Source organism: Bacillus rossius, chromosome 1 (genome assembly GCF_032445375.1).
Source record: "Bacillus rossius redtenbacheri isolate Brsri chromosome 1, Brsri_v3, whole genome shotgun sequence".
Classification (NCBI taxonomy): domain Eukaryota; kingdom Metazoa; phylum Arthropoda; class Insecta; order Phasmatodea; family Bacillidae; genus Bacillus; species Bacillus rossius.
Genome location: NC_086330.1, coordinates 86,015,174 through 86,038,632, shown reverse-complemented (window position 1 = coordinate 86,038,632; position 23,459 = coordinate 86,015,174). Strand labels below are relative to the sequence as shown.

The 23,459-nt window shown below is 36.1% G+C and overlaps 1 protein-coding gene across 19 annotated transcripts in view; it reads left to right on the top strand.

Annotated features, from left to right (window-relative positions):
• Positions 1–23,459, top strand: part of LOC134538962 (DNA repair and recombination protein RAD54B-like) — a 78,135-nt gene that overhangs the window by 2,346 nt on the left and 52,330 nt on the right. For 2 of the 19 annotated variants that reach the window (XM_063380677.1, XM_063380599.1), the window contains exons 1-7: positions 858–1,028; positions 5,298–5,415; positions 7,249–7,377; positions 9,034–9,181; positions 10,531–10,630; positions 15,324–15,419; positions 19,744–19,893. In XM_063380677.1, coding sequence (XP_063236747.1) covers positions 7,299–7,377; positions 9,034–9,181; positions 10,531–10,630; positions 15,324–15,419; positions 19,744–19,893 — 573 coding nt within the window. In that variant the 5' untranslated portion in view covers positions 858–1,028; positions 5,298–5,415; positions 7,249–7,298. Of the gene's footprint in view, positions 1–828; positions 1,029–1,101; positions 1,248–1,303; positions 1,552–2,266; positions 2,486–5,254; positions 5,416–5,847; positions 5,938–7,248; positions 7,378–9,033; positions 9,182–10,530; positions 10,631–12,653; positions 13,829–15,323; positions 15,420–19,743; positions 19,894–23,459 lie in introns of those variants that run through there. The other 17 variants (XM_063380614.1, XM_063380690.1, XM_063380604.1 and 14 more) reach the window with 17 other exon arrangements.

Genomic DNA, 23,459 nt, shown 5'->3' with positions numbered 1-23,459 from the left:
AACACAACTGGCACTGGAGGTGAAGCCTGCCATGCGGGCCATGCCCATCGGACATAGGGAGTCAGCCATAACAGCACAGGCAGTGGAACTCCCGGGAACCAAACCTACACCTGCGTGCTTCGGACCATTTTGAATTTGTAGCTATAGCGATTTTTTTTTTCCTAACCTAACTAAAACTAAGTGTATTTTGGAGGGGTCCGGGTTAGGGAGGGACCTAGGTGCGTCTCAGGCCGAAGCCTATACGCCTAGTCATGCTGGGATTAGCCATGCAAGGAGAGGGTCGCATGCATCATGTGCTAGGAGGGGATTGGCCAGCCATGGCAGCGATTGGCGCCATGACTAACTCCCCTCACTCTTAAATCTAGACTATAACTAGAGATAGGTTGGGCCCAGGTAAAACCTGCATAGACACAGGGAAAACCCTGGGCACATTCATGCGGGATGCAAATTGGCATGCATTACGTGTAGGAGTTTACAGGAGACAGAGGATGGTCTGGATGAAGTTTTGGACAGAGTAGAAAAGAGTCTACCATGCGGGGGTTGGGAACTTGGACTCGTAGTCCACTTTGCTTTTTATCCAGGACTGGATTTAGTGACCAGGGACGCAAGCGCCCCTGGTGGTGAGTGGTTGCACTGACCACTCACTCCGCCGCCAGTCAGCACCTAAAAAACTAAGAAACTAAAACAGAAAAAAGATAAATGACTTACAAACTATGTAGCTATAGCCCGCGTTTTTCTACTACCGAAGTTACCCGATTGAGCGACGTACTTCGGAACTGCTCGGGTATGCCGATCTATGGGGCTGTCTTTGCTTTAGCCATAATATGTTCGTTGCTTTCGCTTCGATCATATGTATGCTTGAAGGAGGTTGTACGTAGTATTCTGTGTGCAATGAAATTGTATTTTTGGCGCCAAAAATAACTCAACATTATGCAAAATTACAGAGTTTTGGTATTTTGGATTTAGCTTGGCCGTCCTTGGTCTATCGTGAACTGAAATGACATTGGTTTGGATAACTGAATTTTAAGGTATACCTGAAATGGGTGCATATTATTGCTTTCCGTTCAAATGTTATTTTATTAGTTGTTTCTGTTCTGTAAATGATATATATTGAATTTATTATCCCGGCTGTAAGAACATCACTGTTAAAATAAATTTAAAGTTAAGTTTATTAAAAAAGTTTTTGTAACTTACGAAAATACAGTGCAATATTAAAAAATATATATATGAAACTGTACATAAGATTGGTATGAATAAGTCTTTCTCACAAAAAATAGTTTTAGTACATTAGAAAACAATTGTAATCATAACGTTGGTAAAAAAAAAAAAGTAAATTTATTTTCGGTACAATTTGTCAGCCTTTTGTTAGGTAAAAGACTTACTTCAAAGTTTAGGATAGATATTTAAATAGGATTTTTTTTTTTTTTTTTTAATTTCTGTTACGGTCATGTTAGTAATACATCGTGAGAACAATGTTTTTCATGGCGGTAGGAATATAATCAGTTAATCACTCAAAAAGTCCTGATCATACATTAAAAAAAGAGTAAATTGGTAACATTCAATTTTAAAAAATTGAGCATTATTTACTGTTCTCAATTTTTTATTTTTATGTAGACATGTATTAAAGCTTGTTTAGTATTTATTATAAAACAAATAATATCTCTAAAACTACATTATATAAAACAAAATTTGAGTCAAACCAGAGGAGTGAAATCAATGATGAAACAGCAAATAACAGATAAGAATAAAAACAATATAATTAAAAGTGATTCTAGTTATTGTTTAAGTGCTTAAAAGTTTGCTTCATCTGCAGTACATAGTTATTCCAATTAATCTAACATTTAAACATGGTTTATTAAGCCATTTAGTTAGTTGTAAAATGTTTTATCTAAATTTTGAATCTTTCAAAGTGTGATTTTATTGATATTTTTATAAAATAAATTTCATCAAATTGGAATTCAGTTTGACATAACTTTAATATGCTTGCTGTTTATTAAATTATTACATTTTGATTTCTGATACTGTACATGAAGGGTTGGCTCCAAGAAGAGTGAGCTGTGTAACTAACCAGGACCCCTCACCAGCAATTTAATTTTTATGTTCCTTATTTGAATAGTTTTCTTTTGAAAAGAATGGACAAATTAAATTGTTATTGGGAAATGTAAGTGCTGGTCAGTACCTTTCAATATTAATTGAGTTTATGTAATGGGGTGTACGCCAGTTATGTGCCCACAGGGAGTTTTTCTTGTTGAACTAGCAAATTGACTCTGAGTATGTGAACTCGGAACAGGCTATGAACCTAAAGACTTTCAAGAACATATCTCAGAATGGAGCGGGAGTCGGTGTACACTTAGTTTCGGAGTGACCACGTAATTTAGTGAGGGGAAGAGAACTGAACAAGGGAAAAGCTTCTGGAACTAACCCATGGGCAGTGCAGCCATACCATATATTAGGGGATGGGCTGCCCGCATCAAATCAGAGTGAAGTAAGTCGCCAAGCAGTCTATGACCGGTTGTCGGTCAGTCGAAGCCAATCTGCCAGTCAGTTGAAGTTAGTCGCTGAGGAGTCGTCCGCAAGTGAAGTCATGAGCTTTCGCAAAGTACTCTGAGTTGTCAGTAAGTCACATGTCAGTCACAGCATGAGGGTCCTATTTTTGAGTTTTTGAGCCCGGCTTGAGCAAGCAGTCATCCAAGGAGAGTTAGTGGATGGTTTGATTTCCATGAAGAAGAAGACAGCTCCCGAGCAGTAACACCGGGGGGGGGGGGGGGGTTAGAAAAGCCACTCGCTGTTACCCTCAGTGCATTCACTGAGCAAGAAGGACAGATGAACCACGGGTAATCTGAATCCTTCTGGCGTTGTACTAGTAAATGGATTCGTCAGAGGTAAATTCCCAGCAGGGGTATACATGATCTTCAAGCACGCTCTGACATTGTTGGGGCTGATTCTCGTCACCAAGGAGGGGTGTCACTGAACTCGCAAGGCAGTTCCAGTCACCTCAGAAATGAGGTACAGGATGAGTCCAGACATCATAAAAATGGAAGCCATAGACTGAATGCGTGGAGCGAGTCCAAAGTGCCAATAATAATGGCAACTAGAAGACTTTTCATAACCACGATAATCTGTGGCGATAACCTTCAGAGACAAGCCAGTAAGGCTATTCACATCTTGCATTTACGAGCAAGTATATAAGATCATGATGAGCTTGGAACTTTGAAATAAAAATTTTTGTACTGGCCTCATGTAGAAGAATAATGTGAAAGACTGTGAGAAGCTAGAGACAAACTCTGAGCTGGATATACTTTTAAACACAGGGATGAGTTTACATCCTCAAGTTACGTGACAGAGATCGGCCAGTATTTTGATTATAATAATTGAGTTAAGATATTTCATAATGTTTCCCGAGTTGATATATACTCAGTGATGTGTGTGTTTCATGGTATTCCCAGATCAGTAGCAGAAGTGAAGCCTGGAGGCAAGAGTTTTGTAACAAAGATGGAATTTATTTGGTAATGTTAAAAGCACTTTGTAAAATCAATAATAATAGTGTTATCTTAATGGTAATCGGAGTCCCACTTATCCTGTATGCATCATATCCTAAGTCCTTGTGAAACTGCAACTTTTATAATTTCGGATTAGAAAAACTTTCAAATATTTTATTGCCTCATTTTGCCTCTATTTCACCGGAATTTGATCATTAGCATTTATAAAAGTAACCCAAATTAAATTTACCACAAAAGAATATCAAAATTTCTTAAGATAATTTAGCAAACCCATCACCGAAAGTTAAGTTTCAGGTTGGCTTAAAAATGTTTTAAAGAGTTTTGTTTTCATCTTTTCTCTGGGTGTTTTTCTGTATCTCTAGGCCTCCCGGTAAAGCCCCTCATAAGAATATTATGGTACATTACTGTAGAAGTAAATGGTCCAGGGCCCAGAAAATTCTAGGGCCACATCTCTGACTGCTTTTAAGGGTGATTTTTGAGCACAAAATACAGAAAAACATTATGCTTGCATAATGATAACAGTAGAAATTTTTTCTGAGCGCCAATTAATATTATAAATGCCTTCTTGTGGAATGTTAGGCCATCTTTGACTTCAGTGCGATTACTTAATACCAAGCTTTATTTCACTGCACTTTTAAATAAGGCACTAGTGACACATTTAATTTGAGATGTTTTGATAAATAACTATACGGTACCTCCCATGTTTTTTTTTTTTTTTTTTACAAAAACGACACCTATCAAAATTCAAAGACAATTTGGAGTCCAAGCTTAAGTCCAATTTTGGAGTCATTTGTATAGTTTTCATTAAGTGAAAATATAAAACTCTTGATTGTTTGTCTCGTATAAATATTATAAATAAGGCTGTTGAAACTGGAGAACTCATACACACCAAATTTCCTCACTGAATGAATATTATCACATTAACGAAGAATTATGTTTACCATATTCTGTAGAAACTCAGGTCTGCTTCCTTTGCCATGTATGGTTTATTTTATATTTTTCAATTCCGTCATGTCTTATGGCATTGTGTTTGGAACAGTCTACTTACAGATAAGAAAGAACGCCGCTCGTATTTATATTTGGCTAATAACCTTTTGAATCTTCTTGAAGAATTCTTTTAAAAACCCCTAAGATCTTGCCTGTAGTATCGAAATACATTTTCTTGTTACATATGGTTTCTTTTGTCCAAAAACAGAAATTTTTTCAGAAAAATGAATTTTTCATTATCATATTACAAGAAATGAAAACATCTGCAATTTAAAAAATAACTTAGCAGTAAAAATAGGCCTTCTTACTCAGTAAGAAAGCCAGCTTTCCTAAAAACAAATAAAATGTTATTAGGTTGTAATCATAAAATAACATATGTTTTTGTTGATATAAAGTTATCAGTGCAGTTCTTCTCTGAGTTACTTTTTCACATGTAGAGATTGCTGACAGCCACTCACCGTAGAGCCAGGGGTGGTTTCATATAATGAAAGATATGAAGAAATAATAGTTTATTTAATTTCTTGTCATTGTATCTTTGTGTTTTTGTATAACATGTCTAGTCCCATATCTTTTTGCAATTTCATATATATATATATATATATATATATATATATATATATATATATATATATATATATATGTATGTATGTATGTGTGTGCATATGTATGTGTGAGTAAATGTATGTGCATATGTGTGTGTGTGTGTGTGTGTGTGTGTGACCAGTAACACTTGCCCCCTGTGGTTTCTGTGGGAGCGTGGCAAGCAGAGCTGTGAGGCTGGGCAGCGAGTGAAGGTGCTTGTGCACTCAGGGGTGGGTACGAGTGTCCGGACTGCAGGACGTCGGTGCAGAGCAGCCAAGGTCTCTGATCTATACAGGGATAGACCCACACTCTACTTAGATCGTCCAGCTACCAGCTACTACGAAGGGCAAGTACAGACAGCAAATATCAAGGGAACAGTTTGTCGTAGATGTTACAAGGCGATTACGAATATCTGGATGGTGTGACAGCACCGTAGTGAGTTTACTCATAGAGAAAGTATTTGATTATATTTTATATTGTTACAAGGCTGCTAGAGATGAGGCAATCCAGTCAGCCCGGTGTGCTGGTCAGCTGGGGGGGGGGGGGGGGGGGTTAGGGGAGGCCACACCTTCTACCAGACACAAGTAATGCATCCTATTAGTCTGAGCTTTCTATCATACCCTTGTCTCGCGGAATGCTTTACTTTTTGGAACACTCTGTGCGACATGAGAACACTGTTGAATGAAGGTGTAAATATGACACCATTGTTCCCGCAGCCTTGAGTATTAAGTTGGGTTACACTTCGGACGGCTACGAGACCTTCCTGTAGAGAGGCTGACAATTATAAAAGATGGATGCCGACCTGTGGAAGGAATGCGAGGCTGGTGGTGATACCAGTAAATCCTTGAAGTAGGTGATTGACCTCTTGGTGAGCGATAGTGGATAACTAATGATGAGCTTTGTGTGCAAAGATCGGAGTCTAGGCACGGTGTCACCACGTGACGAATGAGTGAATAGTGCAAAGCAGTGTGTTGGTACGGAGGTGTGTGTTAAGAGATGAATAGTAGAGAGAGCCACTATCAAGCTGAGCTTCAGTGGGTAGAGTAAATATGGGACTTCTGAAAGTGTGATTAATTTGTGGGCAGATGTTTAAATTATTGTAATTTAATGAAAAATGTACATAGTAATTAATAAATAAACACAAGTTAATTAATTGGGCTATCCTTTCGGACCTGTATTCCCAAACTGGTACAATATTGAAGAATTAATTCCACTTGGGAAGCAGTTTACTTCATGACTGATTAGCAGGATAGCTGCTGGTTCCTATAGTCTCAAATATCCCGAATCTGAAGTATAGCTTAGGTTTAAGTTTTATATTCTCATTGAGTAAAGCTGTTAGTCATAAGTAACATGTTAACTTACCTAAAAGTTAAAGGAGCAAGCCAGTATTAATGAAGTGTTGTTTTAGTACTCGAAGGCCTGGTAGATTGTCGTCAGTTGTATTTTATTGCAAGTTCTAAATGCCTTTTTTAATGTTCTTATTAGAGATCTCAAACACAGTGGTTCAATATATTCTATAATCTGGCACCTATAAAGCCACTTATGTACAGATATTTTTGTTTGGATTCCTGTTGTTGAACTTGACTCCAGGTTGTACTTTTGCGCTGTCTACGTTTTTAGTTCGCTTAGAGTGTATCAGTATTGTCTGTTTTCATTTCAGTACAGTGTTTTCTGTTTTATAGCTGTTAAAATTTACATTTCACAGGCTTATTTCCAAAATGATATTTTGAATAAGACCAACTTTCTGTAGAGAAGCTTATTACAAGTACTCTTTTAAATAACATTGTAGGTTACTATGTATTAATTTTTGTATGATGTTCCCATTAAAATGTATTGATGTTTAATAATCTGGTAAAATTGCTAATTTGAAATGACTGTCATTCCAAACATGCCAGAGTAAAGACCTTTCACTGTTTATGGCGATAGTGCGTATCACTCGCCAATAATTTTTTTTTTTGGGAATTTATTCTGTTCAAACCAGTTGATGTTTTGATATCATTAATATGTATTTTGTTTTTGCCACACAAATTTTGGAGACATTAAGCAGATAAAGCTATACTCGCAGCACTGTAGGTAGTGCAGAAGGAAGGTATGTGTACTTTTTGTCATGGTGTGGATCTGGTTGGAGCGCACTGTCCAGACTCGGGAGTGTTGAAATGTGGGGATGGTATGTGAGCAGTAACCTACCAGAGGACAGCATAGCCGGCTGGACGTCGTGGGGACTGCCAGATGAGACGCTCAACTGCACCGTCTGCACGGCAGTGTGGTGGACTGCCCACGCCCTGTGCAGACTCCACTGCACAGAATGGTGAGCTCGTGCTTCACGCGTGTTTCTTGCAGCAACGCAGCCGAGGTTTGTCGTAGCAGTGATCGCCGGAGGATATGATGACATGGCTCATATGTTTGTTTGCGAGTAGTGAGTTCCCCCTTGGAGGTCTTGTTACTGATAGTCTCTGAGCACAGCATGGCTACCAAGACCATACCTTTATCTGCAATGGCCAGTGTGATGTCAGTTGGGAACCAGGTACCTAGTGTTTACTGCATTGCCTAATATGTATCGTGCCATTATGCACCACATAGGTGTTTGTTGTGACAGAAAAATTTAACTTGGATCACTTCCGGACACACTTCTTGATCACTACCGGACACACTTCTTGTGTAAAATTTAATTTGTTTTAAGCTGGAGTCACAATGCCACGACCAACACTACACAACAAATCAGATTAGGCATAGTGCATCGTTCAAACACAAATGAGTTAATAGTGTAGGGTCTTAATATCACCACAACATTAACATAACAAACTTTAATATGGCTATCGGAAAATAATTCAGAGTTAATTATGTCTATAAAATGCAGTATATAATGTGCCAAAAACAGTGTAGGCCCTAAACGAATATTTTAGTTTCTATTGATAACATTATAACAATATAACATTTAGTTGTCTTTTGAATAAAGTGAGGTTATGTACATTTTAGATAAAAGGAAGCAAGCTGCAGATATGCTAAGTAGGTAAAAATTTTGAAAGTTAAATTCTGTAAGGTTTCCGTTTTGCTTTTTGTTGTGCGGCATGACACAATGAAATGAGAAGTAGAATTTAATTTTTGCAAACAACCGGTACACATATTATCTCGGGTTGACATCATGGCGACCTTGTCTTTCATTGGCTTTTGAGCATGTCGGGCCTGTCGTGTCATGTTCATTGTAGCATTGTGTCTCCAGCTTTATGAAACATTTTTGTGAATTTTGCTGAAAAAATACTTTTTAATTTGTGTTTATCTATTAAAATTTAGGTACTTTAACTGGCATTTGTGTGTAGATCTGTGTAAGTTTGCAATTGTTAAAAAAATATAATCACTATTAATCTCTGTTTAAAAGTTTCTCATAGGGCTTGAATTTTAAACTTTTTACGTGGAAAAAGGGTCTCTTTAAATTACGTTTCTAGGGGAAGGTTCAAACTATTTAAACTTAATAAGCTGGCAAACATTTTCAGTTTGTATTTCTTCAAAGGGTTAGTATGCATGTTTTTATATTAGTTTTAAAAATTAACAGTAAAGTAATTTTAAACTGTCCACTTCCTGTCTTGGTTGTGCATCATGACAGGCAACAACCGGTTGTGTTTGTCAAGCTGCGAATACACCCAGTTGTAATTATGCTCAGACAGTGATATTTTGTGACAGTTTATTTATAGAGCTTGTTTTAAAACAAATTTGTTAATAATAAATATCTTCAACAAGATTTTATTTAGTTTGGGGGTAGTTTTTGTTTCCTTCTTCAACACTTGGAAGTGTGAGTTTGGCCATGCGGGACAGAACTGTGTTTGTATTTGGAAAGATGCAACTAATCTGTTGTACAATAGCTAGGTATTTGTTCCCTGAAGCAGCAGTCATATAGTATTGATACTGTTGTTCCACAAATTAGCATGGCACTGCGAGAACTGGAAGAAGGGTTTGACTGTGCGTGCAGGCAGCGGGGCCGTGCGCAAGGCTGTGCGTGACACGGGCAGCATCCTGGGTCTCCTGGGCCAGACGCTGGGTCCCTGCGACAGCACAGCACTGGTCAGCAAGGAAGCTCCGCGGCCCGTACCCCAGGGGGACTCTGCCCCTTCTGACAGGTCCGTTTCATTCTGAAATGCCAGGTTGAGGTTTCCAAGTAACCGTTCCACACAAACTTTTAGAGTCTGTTTAATGTGCTATTTACTACGTTCAAAATAATATTTCAAGGTGGTATAAAATGTCTGATTTTTTTCATTAATAGTAAAAGTGAATGATTTCTATGATTCTGTACCTTAGAAAATATAAGTAAATTTTTCTCTCAGTTTGAGAGCTTTGCACACAGTTCAGTATTTTTGAAATTACTAATCGACATTTTCAATAAGTGTATGTTTACCTGAGTATGGGACACATTAAATTTTTGATGTTTTATTTTCCCCAAAAATTACATCCAAATCCAATGATAATTTGGAGTCAATGCTTCTAAGCCCAATTTGCAGTCATTTGTGTAGTTTTTACTAGGTGAAAATAAAAAAAACTCTTGAGTGTTCATCTCATATAAATATGAAATTGGAGAACTCATAGGCACTAAATTTCCTAGCACATTGAAGGATAATTATGTCAGTGTTTATGCTCAGTTACCTGTCGTGTTGACGTTCACACTCGGGCGAGTACCTGCTATTAGCTGTTTGTTGCTGGGAAGTACGAAGCTAGGCTTGCTTCTTGTGTTCATCAGTGGCCAATCATCATTTCTAGGGGTCGGCGAATACTTGAAAAATATTCAATATTCATGAATGATTTAGTATTAAATTTTACATTTCAATTTGTATGTTTTTAAAATTATTTGTTACCAACAGATAGGCCTGCACGATGATTTATTGAAACATTTAAAATTGTTTTCTGCAAAATTATTCACAGATTGTTTTTATGTTAAGCAAATAATCATTGTTGATAATTTAAAATTTTAAGTTTTGAATAATTATAATATTTTTTATGTCTAAGCAGTTAGATCAACAAAACTTTTTTTTTAACTTAACAATTTTAATGGTTGAATAAAATGCATTGTCAGCATTTTTTTCTATTTCCCTTCATTTTACTCCTGTTTATAATGGTTCCTTATATATTCCTCAATTTTTATTTGACTGTTTTGTGGATAAATTTGTCTTGGACTCCTGTGAATGTGAAAATTAATTTTTTCTGTGTGTTAAAATTCTATTTGAAAAATATTTTTTTTTTTTTAATATTGTGATTTGTTTCAAAAATGAATTAGAGTAAACAAAAACTCAAAAGTAATTTTATACTAAAACTTTATAATAAATGCTTCTTTTGTAAGAATTCATTTCCAGAGATATGTGGAGAAAGGAATTCCATTTATTTGAAACCGGTGTATACTGGTTGCAAGCAGTAGGCAAGGCGTAAGGCTGCTATGCGGCTGCATGGACAGAAGTGTGAGGCTGTGCGAGTGTTGCAGGGTGTTCACGGTAGTATGGGGCAAGCCGTCTCGCAGGAAGCACCGCACCTGGGAGGGCGATGGCATGCTCCACCTCTCGCGCACCTCTGCGCTGCTCAAGGTGCGTAGTTTGTGAATTTTCCCCGGCCTGGTGCGGGGAACCCTGTAAGGGCAGTTCTGCACCTGCCAAACACTTCCTACTGTCCGCCCGTGGCCGAGAAGTATCTTCATTGGAACATCATTCATAGCAACTTGATGGGGCCGTGACTGGCAAACTAGTGCATAATGTACACCTACCCCTTAAAGTAACACTCTAATTTGTTCCAGGAAAACAGAGCGCTAATCAAAACAGCTCTAATCTAATATGTTTTTCCCATAAGCGAGTATGTTAATCAAAATAATTTGTTTTCCAATCAAATAAATGTGCCTGCTGACTACCATTGTAATTAAAACATTGCTCCCATTAAACTTAATTTACAGTAAAAATATTAAATATATGTCTAAATCCATTTTGATACATTTAAATAAATGATGTCTAACATTTAGAGACTAAACAATCTTGAATAAAATTAAAATATTTACGACCACATGTTTATATAATATGGCTTGTGCGATGTAAACTAGCCCTGAAAGCTTGACTCACCAGAGCTACTATTGACATGCAGAATGGTGGAATATAAATGTTGGCTGAACACAGGGGCGTTGTTGGAAATAAGTACGCAATGAAGGAAGCGAATAGCTTTCAAGGGAAGAACAAAATATGTATTTGTTGATTCGTCACATTATTAATTCATTGCATTCTTTTTAATGCTACCCAAGTGCTAATGCCATTATGCACGCATGGAAATAAAAAATTCTCGTAAAAGAAAACACTGCTACTTTGAATCTATGGCTGCGCTACTTCAAATTATGTTGTAATTTATTGGCATTATTACTTCACAACTGCGTTTATCCAACAGTGTTACTTTGAGGGCCAGATGTGTCCTTAAAAAAATCTTTGCTGTTTAAAACAATTACCGTATTTATTATTTGCTCGCGTAAAGGCCCCGCCCGCGTATACGCCCCCCTTCTTGTTTTGTAAACATTTTTGAGAAAAAATTTTAAAACGTGTTTTTCTGGGTTTATCTGAGGGCAGGGCAGCTTGGCATGCATCAAATAGCAAGCCATGTATTGTGAGCGACGGGAGGTGATTTTGTAAGCGGCAGTAGGACTGTCGTGAGGCGTGACAGACGTAAACAGTTAGTCGTATCTCAAACGACATAAAGATAAAGAAAGCTGGACTCGCGCGCTTGTGTTGATGTGCAGTGTTGTCGGAGAAGAAGAGGGGAAGAAGAGGGGAAGTGAAGGAAGAAGGGAAGTGGGTGGAGCAGGTACCTACGTAGTCAGCAAGCGCTGCTGGTATTTCTAACACTCCTTTGTCTGGTTGGCTGGCTAGCTGGCAGGAGGAAGGTTAAGCCACGCCTCTGCCTCTTTCCCCCCCTGCCATAGCGCTGCCTTCCCCCCTTGCCACAGCGCTGCCTCTCCCCCCTGCGGACTCGCTGCCTCTCTCCCCCTCCTGCTGCGTCGCTGCCTCCCTCCCCCTCCTGCTGCGTCGCTGCCTCCCCCACCCTCCCTCATTAGAACAAAGACGCACGACTTGCCAGTCGTTCCGCCAGCTGTTTCATTTAATCAAAATTTAATTGGCGTTTAAATAAGTTGTGGCGGTATTTCATTTTGCTTTTATTAAATGTTAGTTTTTCATACCTAAAAAAAAGAAAAATCTATTTTTTCCTCCAAATTCGCGTATAGGCCCCCTCCCCTTTTTTGGAGTCGAAATTTTGGAAAAAAATGTTTGCCTTTAAGCGAGTAAATACTGTATTATTCCAAGGAAAATGATCAATGCACATCAAGAAAGATAGACTATTTGTAGTAATTGTAACTTAATGTAAATTTTGTTTTAATTTCATGGGGACAGTTAGTATATCCTGTAGTTAAGTCTGAGTCACTTAGCTTCACTAACTTGGCAGTTCTGTAGTAAAGTGGTACACAACGATGCATGTTTCTGTCACAGCATTTTGCTGTTTGCAGAGACAAATTGCAACTGTCTTAATTACTGTAACATGCCACTAGATAGCTACTTCTTTAAACTGACTAGGCTGCCTACATGGAAGAGAAATATAATGAACTGAAAACACTTGTGACTGTTATAATATTGTGGTATGTCATATTATATTTAGGAATGGGATTTTCGAATCTTGGATTCGTCGAATATACCGAATCCTATGGATTCGAGGATTCGTAGGATCCGAGGTGGGATTCGAGGTAGGATTCGAGGTGGGTTTTTAAGAGTTTTAGGTAGTAATTGAAAATTGTAGTGCTGGGCGAAGTTAGAAAACTTCGAACCGAACCATTACGTTCGGTTCGGTTCGAAACCTCTTAAAATATATTCGTAAAACCGAACGTTCGTTTAAAAAAAATTACGTTTTTCTAATTTTCTAACCCCCATTTGAGACCATTCACAAAACAGCACAACAAAATTCCATTACTTGTAATATTCCGACTTTTATCGCATTATCGTCGCCTCAACAGTTTCAATCGCAGACAAAATAAAATAAAAATTTATTAATCGTCGCATAACTCCCATAGCATTTTTTCATATAGGCGCGCTTTGTTTTTTGTTTACTTTAGAGAATTTTGTATGCATTTCTCGTACTACGTAATATAAACTATCGTACAAATGCCAAAGGTATTGTATATTATACCTTTAACTATAGTGCGTGTACGAGAAGTGTTGTAAAATCACCAAAGATTGCGTACCCCATACGTTAAACTAAAGCGCATGTACGAGAACTCTCGTATTTTGGCAAAACTAACGTGATCAAGTTAATACAAGACAAATGCGGTAGGAAATGATTACGTAAATTACGTATTTTAAATTACTGGGATGTATTTATTTTCTTTGGCCTTTTTGGTTATAACTAGCAGGTACTGAAAATATTAATTTAATCTTCTGTATTAAAAGTACTGGTCCAGTAAATTTTACAGTAGGGTACTAAGGTGACTAGCGTAGTCGCGGCAACCATCATTATTTCTCGTGTTTTCTTTTTTCCGACGCAAATTTCTATAACCACACTTCTTACGTTACGTTTACAATATTATTGTTCTTGAGGTGATTTGCGATGAGCAGGCTTACGTCGTTTAAGTTTTCCAATTGAAGAAAAGATAATGACGACCCAGATGACCCAGAACCACCCCAAAACATGTCTCAAGTTTCATCTGACGAGCAGCATTCTTCAAAGAAAACAGCAACTGCAGTCAGCGGGTTTTGTAACGTAGATAGGTAACTTAATTCACATTCGACTTTTTTTTAATGTCCTATTAAAAAGTTTTACTTATTAAAAATGTTAGGTTATGTTAACCACAAAAAATATGTTATGTGGCCTTATGCTGAATGTTCGTCATCTTTATAATATTATATTTTTTTAAATGAAGGTTAGTGTACACTGAAAAAGGAAGATAGTTTTTTTTAAAATTTAGATGAAACTTCTTCATGAATTAAAAGTGTGTGTGTGTGTGTAATTAAATGCAAAATGATTTTCTCTAAATTGTTTTCTTTCCTTCATTATTTATTGCATAAACTTAACTTATAAAATGTATTTGCAATGTTTTAATAAAGCTAAGTAAGCTATATAATGTTTTAATTTTACATATGGCTGGAGAACCTTTATTTCTCACCATTCTGTTAAAGACCAAAATGCTGGTTTCGGTTCATTTTAATTCAAAACAATTATTTCTGTATGAGGTTCGGTTCAGCTATGGTTCGATACCAGAGAACTGAGGTTCGTCCAGCTCTAGAAAATTGTATACCTAAACTATATTATAAAGGTAACGGAAATAGCACAAACATAAGATAAACTACGCTGCATTTTGTCAATTAGCATAACTACTCGATCATTTCCAACCTACAATAATATAACATTTTGCAGAAAAAAACATAACTTTTTTTAAATGGTGTCTGTTATACAAACATATTTTATTGAAAACATAGGAAGGATAAATTTAACAGTGAATTAGACAGATGCAAACTTACGTGTGTGGTTTTTGAGGTTATTTGTCTCTATTTTATATCAGGTGTATACACTATGCACTTATTTTATAATTTTATAAATACACATGTGATTTTTTTAATACAGAGGCCTATGTAATGTATTAAAATAAATGTGTGATTTTTTTTAATAACATGTGGTGAAGTTTAGTGTAGGACTGGGATTCGAGATTCGATGACAAACACTGAGGATTCGAACAAGGATTCGGATTCGACCAAAATGTGGATTCGTCCCATCCCTAATTATATTAAATTCTTCTTGATCACAGACTATTGTTCTTGTTGTGCATTTGTCTGCCGGAAATCACACGCTGTGAATTCTTACAGGAACATGAAGGCACTCACCTAGAAATATGCCAAACTCGACGTCTGAGGTTTCATGTCTTGTACTCACCCTTTATTGTACAATTTTTTTTAGTAATATTTATATATACTCATTTACAGTATTTTTTTTTTTACATGATTAAAGCAATAAATTTCTATTTGGGGCACTATTTTATCATACCTTCAGCCAACCTAACAACATAAAACTAGCAACAAGTTGTCACCTAAAAATATTGTTCAAATGGAAATATGAATTTAAATGTACCCAAACTGTTTCATCGTACAATGCCTGTACAATTGACAAACAAGATTTCACTTACAGATGCTAAGATGAAAAGTTCAGTATGATGCTGAAGTGAGTGTGGCTTAAGAAGCAGGAATGCTGTGTGACCATGTGTGCATGCAGGACGCGGACGGCAAGGAGCTGGGGCGTGCTGCTCGCGTCAACACGGCGGTCCTGGAGACGGGCAGTCGTCTCAGCGTGGGCGGCAAAGAGGTGGAGGTGAGCTGACCACTTGTCAGGCTGCTTGTGGCACAAGTGCAAGTGGTTACGTATTTTATAAAATATACAGTTATAGGGACAAGATTATATAAGATTATAAGATTATAAGATTATAAGTCTGAAATATCATTGCAAAACATGTCAATACAAAATATAACACGGAAATGCAAATTAATACACCATTTAGCACCAAAATGTAAATAAAAACATGAACTCAAATCTGATATTTGACAAAAATTAACTTAAATTACAACATTTTTTTTTCTTTTTTAATGATAAATTCATTGAATGTAATTTATTTAGCATGTACATTAAAACCCTGTTAAGATGTTTTTCAAGGGACTGGATGCTAAAAACCTCTTAACCGGGAAAACCTCTTAAAAGGGAAATACATTTGCTTCATAAAAATTTTAACAAAACATGACATACTGTTTAACTCAAAATGACTTACCAATTATTTTCGGCACGCAGGAAAAATGATATAATTATATCAGTAAATTGAATTATTTAAATTTTTTTTTAAATAAGCACAATAAAAACAATTATAAAAACACCAAAAAAAAACTAACATACAGCAAAACCCTTTATTTGCACTGTTCATGGCGACAAAGTAAAAAAGTGTAAAAAGCGGGAAAGTGTGAATAAAGAAAAAGTAAGAAATACGTTAAAGTTAATTAAAATACAGTCGCATCCTGCAGCATTCAGAACAAATACGGGCTACATTAGACATATGCATTGCACCACAGTAAAAAAGTTAAAAATAAAAGGATGTTGATTTTATAACCACTAGTTTTGGTACTTTTCATTTTTGTTGTAAGTCATAACACAAGGCACTTACAAAAATGCTGTTTCAGAATTTTTATAATTCCCTGGTCCATGGGTTGGAGCCTGGATGTTGAATTTGGTGGGAAATATTCAATCTGGATATTTCTAAGGTTGGATATTTCCTTGGAATGAGCAGGGCAGTGATCCATGAAAAGCAAAAACCTTCCTATTTTTGTACCCCATCTTTGCATCCAATGCTTTCACATAGTCTTCAAAAATGCTGCCTGTCATCCATGCAGACTTGTTGTTTGCATACTTGCACGGTAATGTCTTTATGTTGTTAAAACACAAGTGTTTTTTTTTGGTTTCCCAATTACCAGCAATGGTAACTTTTCAGTGCCATTCTTGTAGGCACCCAATAACACTGTCATTCGTTCCTTACTTTGTTTGCCTCCATGACATGTATCACCTTTTAAAACAAAGGTTTTGTCCGGAAGCATGTTGAAAAACAGACCACATTCATCGACGTTGAATACATTTTTTGGTTCAAAGTCCCTTATAATTGCAGGCAACTTTGTGTTTATCCAACTCTGGACAGTATCATCACACACACACTCAGATTCTCCACTTACAGTTCTATAGACAATTCCTACTCTGTTGTTAAATCTGTCGAGCCAGCCATTCGAAGCATAAAATTCAACGCCTAGGTTATGTGCTATTTGTACAGCTTTCTCTCTTAAAATGGGGCTGTTCGTTGGAATTCCAAGTGCCCTCTGTTCTTTAAATCATGCCAAGAGTAAAATTTCGACTTCTTCGTATTTACCAATTTTCATTTCTTTACACTTTGACGAAACATTAGTAGCCAAAGGTTGGTCTTGCTTCTTCATTATTCCGTTCAAAGTAGACGGCGGCATCCCGAGTTTTTTTTCCATACTCACTCTTGGTATCAAAGGATTCGCTTCTACTTCTGATATTATTTTCAGTTTTTCTTCAAACGACAATGCCTTGCGTTTAATGGTTTCTCCACTACTTGTAGATGCCATTATGAACTGTTTGCCACAACATGAAATATTTATTATGCTTGATAACCTTAAAATCATACCTAAAAAGATCGCAAAACTAAAAAAGAATAATGGCTGGTAGTAATTCTGTATTCTTCACATGTTATAATTCGAATAGGAAAAAAGGCTGTAAATGGAATACCCTCTCAGTCTATACGAATGCAAGTAGATGATTGGTCGAAAATAAAACTTGTATCAGCGTGCGGCGTGTGGCACAGGTTTCGACGGCCGTGCGCGTTTCTCTTTCGTGAGATGTTCTGCCTTGAATGGAGGAAATGGTGTGCAGATGGAACAACGTCTCAATGCAAGCAGATGATCGGCATGCGGCATCTGCAAAGGTTTCGACGGTCTTGTGCAAGTTAAAATTATTTTTAATCATTTGGAAAGAAGTTAATTTTTGAAAATTAAAAATAGAGTTTAAAAGTTTAAAGATAAAAATTGTTATTTTTTTTTCTTCCCACAAATGCTGAACGTTATATGCAGGAAGCATCTATTAATGCAAACGTATTATGCAGGAACATCTTAACGGAGTTTTACTGTATTTTGTACCAAAATGTAAGACCTAATAGATGGAAAAAAATTATTAAATTTTTTTACTCTACATTTCTTATAGTAGTAACATATTTCTACATTAATGATGGCACATGTTCCAAACAAATGAAACTTCTAAATTTATTTTAATTTTTCTGAGTAGTTCTATCGTAGACATGCTTATTAGTTATTACTAATGATTCTACTTTATAAGGGCATCAAATGTCAATCAAAACTAAACCATTTTGGTGAATTAAGTATTTAGAATTATTTTAGTTTCAAATTTGTTGAATAATACACGTTTTTTTAATTAAACACAATAACACAGAAATCTCAATTTTTAAAAATGAAACTGTCCTTGAAATAAAACCATAAAATCTTGTCACTAACAATAACTTATAGATGTGACCTTTTGTTAGAAATAATCAGCTTAACGAATTCCTTCGTAACAGTTTACTGATATTGTGTTATTCAGACAAAATATAGCTGGATGGTAAACAACAAATTTTGCTATTCAGTTATTAAATAATTAAATTTTAGTCATCTATTTTCTGAAAAATTAGAAAAAGTCATGTTTTAAAGCAGAATGGTTAAAAAGTATAAATTTTACATTTATGTTATTATTTGATATCCAATTTTAAAAACTTGGATTCACTTCTATTACATTCTCATTAAAAAAAATTAACTAATGTATTGTCCATTTCACTAGAATAAATGTGTTAGAATGAAATCAACATTGTTAGTAATAAATAGAGCAAGATTTTATGGTGTTAAAAAAACAAATAACATTTTTCATCTTTATCGTCATTAAAAATTAAAACATATTAAGATATTATGTAAGCTAATAATAAGTACATAAATCAAACCCAAATAAGTTGATCAGTTCTTCAACATTTCATGGTAGGATACTAAAAATGTGTACATAAAACAACTATACATATATATATGTATTGATGACAGTTAAACAACTGCAACATTCAATAAGTTCTCCTTAGTTTTTGAGAAAGTTATAAATATGAAAATTATAAGTACAATTAATCATATCATTAAACTGTAATGTCCAAGCCAAATTTTTATTATTAATATTAATCAAAAAATTTAATATGCAAAGTTAAAAGCCCAAACTCATTATACTTACACATTTACTTGTGATAGTTTTTTGTATGTCTTTATTCAAGTCTATAGACTCCTTTTATGTACTATGAAAAAAACTGTAAATATAAAATAAATAAATATTTTTACTTAGGACATAATATTATAAATATTATAGGTTTTTGAATGAAAGCCTAAACTAAAGATACATGGAAATAATTCTATATTTTAATAGAAACAAAGGTAATTGAGGCAATTTTTGCTTTATTTCATGTTTTGCCTTGCATTTCCCTGTTACGCAGTGTTTGACATGGATTTCGGTGTTTGGTGGTGTATTGACTTCAATTTCTCTGTTATATAGCTTTCATCACTATTCACCATTTAACATTAATTGAAATTTTAATACATTAAATTTAAAATTCCTAATACAAAGGAGATGAGAACAGAATGCAAACTTGATGAAGTCTCAGTTCCTACAAGGGTGACACGACAGCTTCAGGCATAGCAGACAGGTGATATACAGCAGGATGAAAGCAGATGATCCGTGATTGGCTGATTGCAGTTGACAGGGGTGGAGATGACTGGGAGACATTTCTCTGGAGTGAATATAGTTTAGATGTAGCTCTAATGCAAAATTGGCCCCAACAGGAACGGATGCTAGAGTTAAAAACTGGCCTGAAACATCAACTTGACCTGATACTTGAACTCTGCCCAAAACTTAAATGTAGTCTTCGACTAGAAAGTTGCAACACAAGCAGCAGACACAAAATACGTAGACAGTTATAACAGTTTCATTTTAAACTAATCATAGAGGTAAGTAAGTAAATAATTTTTAATAAGCTCTGACTTCTAAGTTAGTAAGTTCTTGCTTGCAGCTGGTGGACGAAATGGGCTCTGGGCGCCCGGAGTCGCCCCGCCACCGTCCCGAGCAGGCCCCGGAGAGTAACGGTCCCCCGAGTGCCAAGAGGGCGCGGCCGGCTGTACCTGAGCCGCTTGTCATGCCGCTGCCATCCCAGGAGCACCAGGTGGGCAACTAGCCACCGTGCAACCGTGCCACCGTGCTGCGCTAGCATGGCAGATCATGCACTGCCGCATGTTTTGTTATGTGTGGAAATGTGTAAACTGAACTACATTTGGTGCAATAAACTGTATAAACATTCTTTTTCCTTATTGTAGTTTAAAACTATAGTTTTACTTTTTAAATCCATGGCACATACTTGTGAAAGGTTTATTTATAAATTAACCATTCAGAGTCAATAATTGTGGGAAATAAATGTAAAATAAAATGAGAAAAAATGCAAAGTGTGAGGAAATAGACTGAGAAAATCAACAAATTTAATCCATTAAGTTTTTTTCTGAATAAAGAATGTATGTTTACAATTTTTTCTAAATAAAAACTATTTTGTGAATGTAAACAAAGTTTTTATTACCAAAACTTGATGCATTGCAAATAATTTACTCTATTTACCTGCAGAAGGGTTGTCCCTTTGTATAGGTCTGGGTCGCACCCTTAATTTTGGGCAAAATAAATCTTAAACATTTTCATCGCCGATAGGTCGCAGCACCATATACGTATATATCTTCACTAGAGTTGCAAATGAAGTATACTTTTTCTCACCTTATTGGCATGTAAGAAATATGACACTGGCGTTGACCCTTGGCTCTTCTTTGTCTGTTTACTACGGGAGGGTATGAGACGGCCACTCCCCCCTTCTAAACCTATTTTTACGACTCATCCTATTTCCGCACTTCCTAACAAGACAAAGGAGAAGACTGCTTTTTTTATATCCTTGTTTCCCTTTCTTCCATTGTATTTTATTTTTTTACCCATCCCTTTGCGGTGGAGAGACAAGAGGCGGTAAGCTAATTTTTGTCTATCAAAACTAGCAGTTGCAGAGTACCATGAGGCTAGAGGAATATAAAAGGCTCTTATAAACACCAGCCATGGCTGCATTTTTGTCACGGTATGTTCAGTTGAAAGCTTGGGAAATCTTATTCAAAAACAATAATGATTGGGCACAGTGGGTGGCATGAACACTTGTGTGGGTGCCAGTTCACGGGACATTTACAAAGAAAAGAGGGAGGAAGAACCGTCAACACTGCCACATGCTCCCACGCATGTGCACACATGTGCGCCCACACACTTGTCCACCCCTCTCTCTGGCTGGTTTATTTTTAAATTTTCCCCTCGCCCTCGTAGTGCAGTAGACGCGTCAATTACCGGCGCCGTAATTGGTCGGGCGGCAGACACGGCACACGTACAATAACTGCACTGTTCACGGAACTTCATGCGACTGCTAAGATATTTTGATTAAACAATTGATACTTACTCATGGAGTTATATTTATTAAAACATATGTTAGTTATTTACGCACATATTCAACCACAGAGTTCAATATTATCTTTTTTATACCCCAAAATTCACACTTGGGTCGCAATAAAGTTTTTTACACTAAAAATTGGCATCAAATATGTGATCCATATGCGGGTAAATACAGTATGTTAGCTTGAGGACAAGACATTTTCTTACTTGCGGCTAAGTCGTAGCTAAATATCCGTGAAACTATAGGTTTTTAAGTATGTTAAAAATCTGGTAATTACATATACTTCTGTACCAGAAAGTGTATAAATTTGAGCAAACTAGTGATGGATCGAATCCCAATTTTCGCAAATCTGAATCTTAAATTCAAATCCCAGAGAGTACTTTGAATATACCCCTCGAATCAAATGTAAGTGTTGTACTTGTAGCATAGCATAATTCCTGCCCCCTGCTACTGTTTACCATTAACTGAGAATATTTTATTTTTCTGATGGTTTCATAATTAATTCATACTCATGTTTTTTCTACTATGCGTAGGCATTTAAGATATTTTGTTTGTGCCTAATTTTGGTTAGGTTTTACATTTACTTAAAGATGACTATATTTTTTAATATTATTTTATCACTCTAATTTGTTTGGTCAGTTAAAATTCATATGTCTATTATGTTTGTACTATTATAAAGCATATTCTGGTTGGTGAGGCGTAACACTCGAGAAGGTTTAAAAAGAAAGACATGGGGGTCGCCAGTTTATTTTTCACGCCTCAAGTTAGTGTGTTGTTGGGAAAATCCAGCGCGTAGGTGCACGGCTGCGCAGCAATGTACTAGAACCTTTGCTGAGCGCTACCTCGCTAGCCAATCAGAATGAACCTTGAGGTGGGGTGATATGCTTTTCAAGACTTTCAGAAAAAAATTCTAGCAACATATTATTTCCTATATGGTTATGTTTCTGGTTCTGTTTTTTTAATTGGTCGGTTGGCACACGGGGTTGCCTTCCCTTTGTTTTCACCTTTGTAAGCGAAAACAACTTCGTTGTTCAGTAGTTGTTGTGTTCGGTCACGTCGCCGGCAGCACACAAAAATGATTTGATATTTAACGAATAGATAATTTCACGTCTGTTGATTGAGGCCAGGCGGAAGAGAAACTTTCTTTGTTTTCGGACATTTTGAAACTAGATAATCAATCCCAGACATCGGCATCGCCCCAGGGTGACTGTCCCTCCCAGGACATATTTGAGGGTTATTACTTTAGTTAAGAACTTAACTAAGGGATTTTTTTTATTTTTAATTGAGCTATGAGCTACAATGAAAATTTGCAGAAAATCTCCTGGACATACGTAAGTTGTGATCCATCTGTTATTTTGGAAAAAATCACAATAAAACAGACTGTCCACAAATCTTTTATAAAAAAACTCTAGCAGAAAAAAAACTCTAGGAAAATTGTTAATCCTCAATTTTGGCAAAAAGATGAATTAAACACACAACGATTAACTTCAAAATCATTATATGTAAAAATTATATTTTCAGTGATTAAAGTGTCTTGTTACTATTCTAGTTTGCTAGGCCGTGCCATCCTGGAATGTAAAAGTGTCAAGGGTACAAAATAAAATAATGTATAAGAAATGAAAAATACTATATTTGCCCGAAAATAATGTGCCTCTGAATGTAATATAACCTCAGACTATTTGATTATAAGTTTATGATAAAAGACTTTATGGATTTGAAATCACAACAGGTACATAACTTTTGAAAAATATTTATATTGTAAGATTTATTTCATATTTACTAGAACTTTTCTAGATACTTTTATCAGTAGAGTGATTTACATGATCTCGTTTGAAACACCAAGCTGCAGTCAGAAAACAAAATTGTGTTTCATGACTGTAGTTTAAAATGGGTGGGTGTAAGAGGGGCAGAGAGGTGATGCATTCCCCAGCAGCCACAGTGAATAGAAGTGGAAGGTACCCAGTGACAAACTCCATTAGCACCCTCTCCTTCATCCTGCCTCTCTCATCTGTCATGCCTGTGCAGAGATTCAGAAAGCCCCAGACTAAAGTGGCATAAGTGATGCAGTTTACAGACAGCATGAATTTTTTCATCTTATTGGATGCAGTAATTAACAGTGGTTTAAAGAGGAATAAGTGACACATTTAAGAGGCTGTAGTTTTTCAATTTAGCTTTTCCCAATGCGACCCCCACTTAAAGTTTCCACAATTTTGGTAAAAAATAATATTTAGGTAAGTACAGGTACTGAATTGTTTTAATATTCTACC